The sequence below is a fragment of the Gymnoscopelus microlampas genome (genome assembly GCF_963454915.1).
Source record: "Gymnoscopelus microlampas genome assembly, chromosome: 11".
In the NCBI taxonomy this organism is placed as follows: Eukaryota; Metazoa; Chordata; class Actinopteri; order Myctophiformes; family Myctophidae; genus Gymnoscopelus; species Gymnoscopelus microlampas.
The window spans coordinates 38,784,530-38,794,994 of NC_139948.1; the positions used below are offsets into that span (position 1 = coordinate 38,784,530).

General features: G+C 37.0%; 1 protein-coding gene across 1 annotated transcript; it reads right to left on the minus strand.

Annotated features, from left to right (window-relative positions):
* Positions 1-44: 44 nt before the first annotated feature.
* Positions 45-9,486, minus strand: LOC311054738 (P2X purinoceptor 5-like; the record flags this gene model as incomplete). Its single annotated transcript, XM_084070743.1, has 12 exons — positions 45-612; positions 1,544-1,626; positions 1,819-1,884; positions 2,095-2,188; positions 2,604-2,743; positions 3,641-3,782; positions 4,070-4,150; positions 4,566-4,662; positions 5,302-5,377; positions 6,716-6,787; positions 7,498-7,648; positions 9,359-9,486. The coding sequence occupies 12 exons, from the start codon at positions 9,484-9,486 to the stop codon at positions 525-527; spliced, it is 1,218 nt and encodes a 405-aa protein (XP_083926869.1). The 3' UTR covers positions 45-524.
* Between the last annotated feature and the right edge of the window lie 979 nt (positions 9,487-10,465).

Here is a 10,465-nt window from a genome sequence, read left to right on the forward strand (position 1 = left end):
TCAGGTGAACAGTTATTATAGGCAGTTATATTTGGGTTACTTTAAGCTGCAAACAAACGTATTCACAATTACTGAATAAAGACATTACATGATACAACTAGCCTACTGTACCAGTCAACAGTTACAATTTAGCTATGTCTTAGAAAATTAAACATTAACATCACCTTTCAAAAAAATTGATCTATAATGTATGTTTTATCTTTATCATTGTTTATTTGGTTAAATCTAATGGAATTAAGCTATAATATATATTCACAATCATGAATAGTCTTGTGCAATTCAAAATGTCACAATTGTCTCTACCGCATGTAACAAGACATACATTGAGAAATGCTGCCACTTTGTGGTAAAAAAGTGTATTTTGCACAAGCAAAATTGTTTGGATTTGATTTGCACAAACAAACATTTCAAATAAAGTGAATAAAAATGTCTTATAATTTCATAATTCGAAACCATCTAAACGTCTCAAATAATTATCTTCATATGAGCTCAAACTCTAGTTTATAGAAAATAATTCTACATCCTTAAGTGTCTGGTGATAGGTCTGTCAGCTGCTGGTGTTCCAATCCTTTCTTGTCTTCTGTACCATTGTGTTGAGATGCACCCTTATTTCTGTGGAAAAAAGGCAAGAGTGACAGAACTTTAGGGAGATTGGAAAAGAAAATCGCCCTACGGCCAAGTTATATGAAATATATACTTGCCAAAGTCTGATCTCCTCAAATGTTCAGTGGTGGAAAGTAACTTTATAAGTACATTTACTCAAGTACTGTACTTAAGTAAAAGTTTGAGGTATTTGTACTTTACTTGAGTATTTCCAATTTCCAATACTTTTACTTCTACTCCTTTACATCTCAGAGGCAAATATTGTACTTTTACTCCATTACAATTATTTGAAATCTTTAGTCACTAGTTACTTTTCAGATATAAATTATGATATTATGAAACATACATTAACTACTTTAGCTCTATTTTATACCTAGGCTATGATGCGACACGTTGTGAGCTTGCAGATCTGCTATTTTCAAATATTTAGTACTTCTTTTTTTTTTTTACAACTTTATTTTACAGTTTTTATGTTACATACACGTATATACACGTACAAATGTATAGCATTTTATACAAAAAAGAGATCGCGTTGATAAATATTTAGTACTTTTACTTTTGGTACTTTAAGTACATTTTGATGCCAATACTTTTGTACTTTTACTCAAGTACATTTTTAATTCTGGACTTTTACTTGTAACAGAGTATTTTGATATTGCAGTATTGATACTTTTACTTAAGTAAAACATTTGAGTACTTTTTCCACCACTGCAAATGTTGTTTAACATTAATAATATTTGTAATTTGTTACAGTGTGGCTGTTGTATAATTAACACATTCATAAATATGATGTATATTTGTATGTTGATTAGCTTAGCATATGATATCACTGGAATCCTTGAAATCTACTTTCAGTTAGTTTGTAATGCTGTTGAGCTGACATCACATTACAACACCAAATGGCACAAAACCAACACAATTATTGTTGCTATTGACATACTTTGTTGTCTCAAATTTGCTTTCCCGATAAAAAGTGCTTTTCTTCATCAGATTGAGAAGGACCATGTCACATATGAATACTCCCTGTTGAAATAAAAAATTGTACAAATTGAGGCATGTAATTTCATATGGAGCAAATATAGAAAATAGAGGTTCAAATGTGTGTTGTTTAGAACATTCATCATGGCATCATAGATTGTATAACATTATACCCAAAGACTATGGATTTGTCCTTTTTAAGTTCTTAGCAAAGTGTTCAAAATGAATTACACTTACAGCACCCATCAACGCCAGTCCTGAGCCTATATTGATGCATGTTGGGATTATATTGAACTTGCCAGCCTAAGAAAGATACAAGAAAATACAAGTAAGATGGTTTAAAAAGACTCACACACAGTGTCACAAGCACACACAAAAAGCCTGGGTTGCCATCGTCCCAAATAATCTCCATATCCATGAATAAACAAAAAGTTGTTACATGTTTTATTGAACATTTCAATTGACTTTGTTTCTGTCGGGGGGGGGGGTGGGGGGGGGTTGTATTTGCCATACCTTTCCATGTACCATGATGTCAAAGCGCACACCGTACACTTTGAATAAGGTTCGGTAGCTCTCCCCTGCAGCATTTTTGTAATAGCGAGCTTGTCTGTTAAAATAACAGCATATTAGTGTTCAATATTTATGTCCATATAATATTTAACTATATCTTTACATCTCGTAAGAGTTATGTAGAGGGACTTTAAAGATGATGTAAGTGATATTTTCTGGATTAAAAAAAGTTTATTGTTAAACAGTTAAAGCTCTATGTTCCCATATAAATCATTAATCAGACAGATTAAAGAGCTGGAGAGACAAGGAGACTCCTGTTACTGAATAAACAAACACTAGTATACAGGAAATTAATGTTCTGTTAATTAAATAACTGCCTTTGTTACTCAACAAACATAATATAGAGCTATTTAACACTTACTTTAACAAGAAAATATCACTTACACCGCCTATACAACTGATTCTGAAAGAGACAGGGATCCAGTGTAGTGACTGACTCAAGTGCAAATCACCTGAAGTTAAAACCTGACGTTATGGAGTTGTTGGAGGAGGCATTGATGTCCAGACGAGTGAAGTGATAACGTGGATGACAATGAGAATATCCCTTGTCAAGGTCACAATTCCACTCTATTAAAATGGCAATTGACCCACCCTTGAAAAAAAGAGAGCACATTTTACAAGCAATCAATCATTAAAATGTGAAGAAATACCACATACTGTATATTCAAACCCAGTGCTATGAACTTACAATTTATAGTATCCTAACTCAAATCTTCCATATAATTTCAAGCTAAATCTTCTTCCTTGACGTTTTTGGAATTGTTGTTTTTTCATCAACAAGATCTCAACATGATTTGACACCTTTTGATAGGACAAGTGACACAATTCCAGTCCTACTGATACAGTATGAGGTCAATTGACTCTGCATAACTCTAGTCCCACGTAGTACCAGCAGGTTTGAACCGGAAACACACATTTGACACCGTCACATGTGTTTCCAGTTCAAACCTGCTGCCAAGCCAATCAAATGGAGCTATGGGAAAATGAACCGGAACAGGAAACCGATTTACCACCTTTCTTTTTTTTCCCGTTCTGAATTCCAACGTGTTTATCGCGCCATATAAGAAATGTGGTCCAAAAACAAACAAACTTTCCCGGCGATATTGTCAGGGAGGTGGCTGGCTCTGTAACATTTACGATAGACGTCACTCATATTTGATACAGTCTGTTTCTGGCGAAAATGAAATTAATTTGGCGGCGGTAATGTTAGCGTTTTCTTGCCGTCAGTTGATGCTTCATATTCATGAGTCAAACCGCCGGGCTCAGTTGTTTATTTTTGGAACACAGTTCTTTTATGCTGCGATATTAAACACATCTATGGTAATTAAGAATGGGCAAACAAAACCGTGACCCAGGTAGGATACATAAATTACGTCAGACTTCGGTACTCTATAGAAGTAGATAAGGCCTCCATGACAGAAAGTGAGCTTCACTAATCACTAAGCTTAACTGGTCATCTACAGTGCTGATACAAATCTGTAAAACTAACTAAAGTGGCCATGTCCTGGAAGTTGTGTCCGGCTCGGCTGGTAATGTCTCCCAGGCGAAAGACGGGGCAGTAGGGATGTAAGTCCTCATCATACAGACATCTCTTCAGATAAGATTCATTAGTTGTCTCCTTGACATTGGACCTGAGATTTGAACAACAAAATTAGCATTTGTATATAAGACACATTGCGTAGTGGTGGTAACACACACACACACACACACACACACACACACACACACACACACACACACACACACACACACACACACACACACACACACACACACACACACACACACACACACACACACACACACACACACACACACACACACACACACACACTGCGTAGTGGTAGGTAACACATTACATAATGGTGGAAGGTATTTAGTAAATACAACAATGCAGCCTTTGTTTCAAATGACTTACTTTGAAAAAGCAAATTTGGGGAAACGAATGAAGTTTTTGATGTAGATGGTGAAGTTTTCTGCCTTTGTCAACAGAGGTCCTCTGTAAAAGAGTATAGGGTTTGTTATTCCATTACACAGGCTGTGAATGTGTGTGGATTACTTATGTCTTATTTGTATTTGTAATAGCAAATGAAGGACACAAACAATTTGACGGTTTGCACTTTGCACTCAAGAAGGTGTCTGACACTCAAATATGAGAATGTTTATGAGGGGTATACACAAATACACATGTTTCAGCCTGTGGCCACCAGAGTACTCATATCCGTAGCAAACCAAGCAACCCTCAGTAGTCAGTACACTTCCTGTGTGTCATGATGCGATTAGCAAGAAACCAACACACAAACATATGTGATATGACATGAAACAGAGTTTCAAAGACAAGTTTCAGATAAAGGTATTATAAGGTAAACCTTTGCAATAGAAATGTGTTTCTGTGTACTAGTGCTGTTCCTTACTGTGTTTTGACATGCCCCTCAACAGGACACCAGCCATATATTTCACAGGTACCAGTGGAGTTTTTATCCTTTTTCAAACACCGACCAGTCATAACTCCTTCAGAGAGCATCATAAAAATGTATTAATCCATGGGAGACTGTAGATTTAATTTAAATGGAGAGTCTGTCTGATATCCCTATATAACCCTAACAAAGTACAGAGGTGGACAAAGATAAATTGGTTCAAATAAAACCTCAGCGTTAAGCAGCCTCCAACTGTTCCCCTTTATCCTCACTGTCAGTATTTCTGGTTGAACTTATTAGTATTGTTTATAGAACATTGACCCAATTAGTCTTTCAATAATACCAAGCCAAGCTATCCATTCTGTCAACACTAAACAAAATCACCAGAACCCCCCCCCCCCCCCCCCCCCCGAACTGTTAACTGTACATATTTTTCTTTTTGATTTGAATGGTTTATATGTTTTTGTTTTTTAGTATTGTATATTTCTCTGTCACTAAATGTTCCTATGAATTGAATACACAGGACCCCAATGGAAACAAGACATAGTGCTTTCTTGGGTTCAATGCTTTTAGCATTGTATTTGTATTAAACTGTACTTTCTGTGCTTTGTTTTGCAAACTGTTAATAAAGTATTCAATGATCAATCCAAAAATGTGAATCACTCAAATAGATAATGTGCATACTGTGCATGCAAAAGAGAAAAAAAGTAAAGATCACTGGAGTACACCCCACCATGTCCAGCCATGACAGTCTCTCCCTCCTCACAGTCCTCGTTGCCTTGACAGTGGCCATCCAACACGCCGAAACTCTGCAGACAAACATAACACAATATAGCTGCAGTTCAGTAAACTGACACTAATAAGCAGAGCTTCATTGGGTGCTGTGGGTAAGTGGGTGGCAGGCACCCATGACCAACAATCTAGACAACCCTCTTGAATGTAATTTGTTTGTCAAATAATAAAAGTACTGCTATGTTGAATAAATATGCATGAAGATGAAAACTTAACTACAAAGTGGGCCTACCTGTGTTTGACAATGAGAAAGTCCTTGTCAAATGACTCTCACGGGTAACTTTAAATATTGATCTGGACAACAAATGAATTTACAAAGATGACATCTTGAAAAAAGACAATTTGAATTTATGGTTATAAATATGCCAAATTGAGGCCAAACACTACATTGTTGTTGTGCTGCTTTAAATGTGTTATGGGATAAAAGCCTATAGGTTTTACGTATTGTTGTTAATTAGCTTGAAACCATTATCCTGGAAATGCAAGCTCCACCCTATAACCACAATTAGCCCAGCTTTTAAGACCTGCAAACAGACCCATGCCTCAGCAGAGTGGGGTTGTTTGGAAACTAAGCACTAAAGTAAAGCCATGTAGGTGTACTTAAGTAAATATTTGTTTTTGTTAACAATTGTTTTTATTCATCATATCACAACAATACAATTATGCCAGTATACATAGATGCATCATGAATAAATAAAAAACTAAACAAAAACAAGATACATACAGTATACATACAACACATAGCCTACACTACTTAAAACAAACACAACAAAGGATCAAGAAAAACAGGGGGCAAAACATATACTCTCTTGCCATGCCTTTTGGCCTGGCGGAGACAATAATAAGCAAATGTTTTATGTTATAATGTAACAGTGAAACAGTCAACCTTGAGTCCATATTTATAACATAATGCACACACGCACACGCACACAAGTATTTATGCTCATACAGAAACATACACAGGTACACTACACTGGTGTGTCCAGTATGTGAGCCCTGGACACATCTTTGTACGCTGGCAACACTTGAGTACCTTTATGATAGACAGAAACGAACCACTTAACAGATACACAAATCCCAAAGACAGACTCACCCACTTTCAACTTGGCATCCCCATTTTGGGCATGCCATCATAGGAATTTCTTTCAAAATCAGCGAAAACTGCAGAGCTACAGTATAGTAGACAGGGCGAGGTTTATACATTGTCATGATGTCATCTATGCGAGTTCTATATGTTCTGTTCTAGCGATAGATGGCTGTGCAATTATATAAATGCAGCATGCAGTTGTGAGAAGACGGTACAACTGTTTTGCAACTCAAGTACTAACAGTACAATAGTAATAAAATGCCCTTACCTCAGCACAGTGACCCTGCTTTTGATTTGGGGTCTCTATAAAATTGGTGACAATGAACAGAACAGATTCACCCTGTAGAAAAAAATCACTGCATTTTATTGTCCCATTACTCTTTGATTGAATACTTTATTCAGAAGGTTGCAGAGAAAAAGCACATGGAAGTACAGTTTACAATACAAGGTCAACTAAAATGGATCGCTCATAAAAGCCACAATGGCTTGTTTCAAATGAGATCCCCACGTACTCAATTCATGGAGTAGATAAGATAATATGTAGGCTATGTCCTGTTACGTAATAGTCAGAGCTTGAAAGGAATAGCCTACAGGCATTATGCCACATTAGCCTCAAGTATGTCCTTGATTGACATAGATTAAATACATGAAAATTACTATTTTCAGGTTTTCAGATTCAGAGTTGTGGACAATGTGGATTAGCGTAAACAGTTCACATTTGTAACTGTTATTATTATTGTTGTTTTTTTTATTATACATTTTTATCCCATGATTTTGTAACCCATTTTTTCACCCAGTGCCAATGTTATCCTAGGCACTACTCTCCCTCTGCCAGCCTGGGCAGAGCCCAGAACTGAGCTCATGCCTCCTTCAATGCATGAGGAGCTAGCAAGCTGCTTCTTATCACCTGACAGGGGGGAGTTTCCCCAGTAGGATGTAGCGCGTGGAAGGAACACGTTATTCCAACCAGTTCCCTTCCCCTCCATCAGGCGCACCAGCTGACCAGGGGGAGGTAGTATAAAGACCAGGATTATTATTATTAATTATTACCTGTGGTGGGATGGCATAGTCCTCTGGACCCCACACCAGCACCCCAGACCCGGTGGTGTTTGTGACCGAAACTCCCTTCAGTTTGGTTATAATAGAGCTCTGGACGGCCTCGTCTACGTCCTGGTAACCTTTCTTGATCACAAAAACCCACCTGCATGAGGAAGGGAAACTTTAAAACAGTGTTTCTCAACCAGGATCTTCTGAAAAGGACTGTGTGGCCGGCTTGAATATAGACCCAAAACAGAATGTGTTGATTTATTACTCAAAAGCAAAACTAAATCTAATAATGTCAACAGAACAGTGTAATTGTGGTTTTAATGTGTTGATAAATGTGCAATTCATCTCTTAAGATATTATGTCAACCCTCTCTTAAGAGAAGAATACATAAAGCCTATAGTCTAAGAATAGGCTGCAGTGCAGTGCAAGAGTATGAAGACACCTAGACTACTGACATAATTTAACATTGCTGAAATGCATCAATTCTGAATCAAAATGTAGCCTATCGGCTACAAGATTGTGTTTTGTGGCTGTGACCCTGCATGCCCTGCTCTAATAGCAGCCTACACTATGAATTGAGTACAAAAGGACCCAAATTGAAACAAGCCATTGTGCTTTCTTGGGCTTTTTAATCCTATTTAGTTGACACTTGTATTTGAACTGTAGGCCTACTTTCATGTGCTTTTTTTCTGCAAACTTCTAAATAAAGTATTCAATCAATCAACATATAGCTACAACCAGTGTTTTTTTTTTACTTAAGTCAAAGTATCAATACTGCAATGTAGAAATACTCTGTAACAAGTAAAAGTCAGGAATTCAAGTAAAAGTACAAAAGTATTGGCATCAAAATGTACTTAAAGTACCAAAAGTAGAAAGTACTCATTATGCAGAATGTCCCATTTCAAATGTATAAACATCTTTTGAAAATAGCAGATCTACAAGCTCACAATGCATAGCATGACAACACAACACATTGTGAGCTTGTAGATCGGCTATTTTCAAATGGCCGAAATGTATATAGGGCTGAACTGGGTAATGTATGTTTTGTAATAATAATAATAATAATCCAAATCTACAAAGTAACTACTGTAGTAACTTAAGCTTCCAAATAATTATAGTGGAGTAAAAGTATAATATTTGCCTCTGAGATGTAATGGAGTAGGCTAGAAGTAAAAGAAAATTAGAAATACTCCAGTAAAGTGAAACAAAATACCTCAAAATTGTACTTAAGGTAGGTGATATTTTTTTGGTTAAAACAAAAAGTATTTTGTTAAAAGGTTAAAGCACTATATTCTGATAGTAATCATTGCTAAAGAGTGTTTGTACAGTACAGGAGTCTCCATGTCTCTCCAGCTCTTTAATAAACAGAAAATACATTTTCAGGTAGATGACAAAATCTCAGCCAATCAGGACAAAGTACCCATTTATCAGCTTCATTTTTATAGTGTTCCAGTTCCAATTGTGTCTGCTCATTTATTTGTGTCATCACTTACAATTTCACTTGTTTAATCTATATCCTGATTGAGTTCTCTATCCTGATTGGATAAAATTGGAAATAAAACTGAAACGAAAACGCATGTTCTGTTTTATAAAGAGCTGGAGAGACAAGGAGACTCCTGTTACTGAACAAACAATCTGTAGCAATGATTACTATCAGAATATAGAGCTATTGAACACTTATTTTAACCAAATAATCACTTCCTTCCTACCTTTAGTACTTGAGTAAATGTACTTAGTTACTTTACAACACTGGCTGCAACACCCTTCTCAATTTCAGCATGATATGCATCAGCCTGATGCTTAAGTGCACAAGCCTACTGAGTACTAACAACAATCAAATAAAAAGATGATATTGATCTCTCACCCAATAATGTAACCGATAATGAACAATTGCAGGAATCTAAACAAGATTCCAACTTTCTTGTTTGTGGCGATAATATACTTTTCTGTCTTGTAGTCAAACAACGAAAGGAAGAGAGTTTTCCAGGCCATCTTGATGATAGAGTAGTGATTTCAGATAATATGCGGAGTTTGCGGACATTAGGGATTCGGACACCGACACTGGCTGATCTCTGCCGCAGTTGCCGACCGTAGATCAGTGTCTGTCAGCACATGGAGGAAACAATGATGACCGCAGCTAGAATTACCAGTCTAACAGATAACAGATCAATCCTTCAGCGGATTCCACAAGTGTAAAACCAATAGCCTGTAGCGTACACTATTCACATTCTTTCACAAAATATCCACCAGCTTCACATAATCCACTAGGTGTGACTCGGCTGAGCACAGTAGACTGGCTAGTGGCTACTCTGTGTTGGAACTTAAATAATGCGCTTGGCAGCGAGGTCCATTGGCCTGATGCCTGAGGCATCGTCTTGTTTGTCGCAAACGCACGCACGCAGACGCGCGCCACACACACACACACACACACACACACACACACACACACACACACACACACACACACACACACACACACACACACATTATCATATATATATATATATATATATATATATATATATATATATATATATATATATATATATATATATATATATATATATATATATGTGTGTGTGTGTGTGTATATATACACACACACACACACACACACACACACACACTCACGCTCACGCACACGCACACGCACACGCACACGCACACGCACTCACACACACACACACACACACACACACACACACACACACACACACACACACACACACACACACACACACACACACACAGACACAGTGGGGGTGTAATATGGAGCAAGATATTATTCAAGATTTTCTTAAATGTCACTTCTGTACAATACCAAAACCTAACTAGAAAAAGTGCTCCTCGGAGCACAACTCTCCGCCAGAAGACTTGTGTTGGTTCGAAGGTCGCGAAGGTCGCTATCCCTCTTGTATATGTAAGTGTCCTATCCATCCTGTCTGGGTAAGTGTCCTCTTCCGTTCATTCT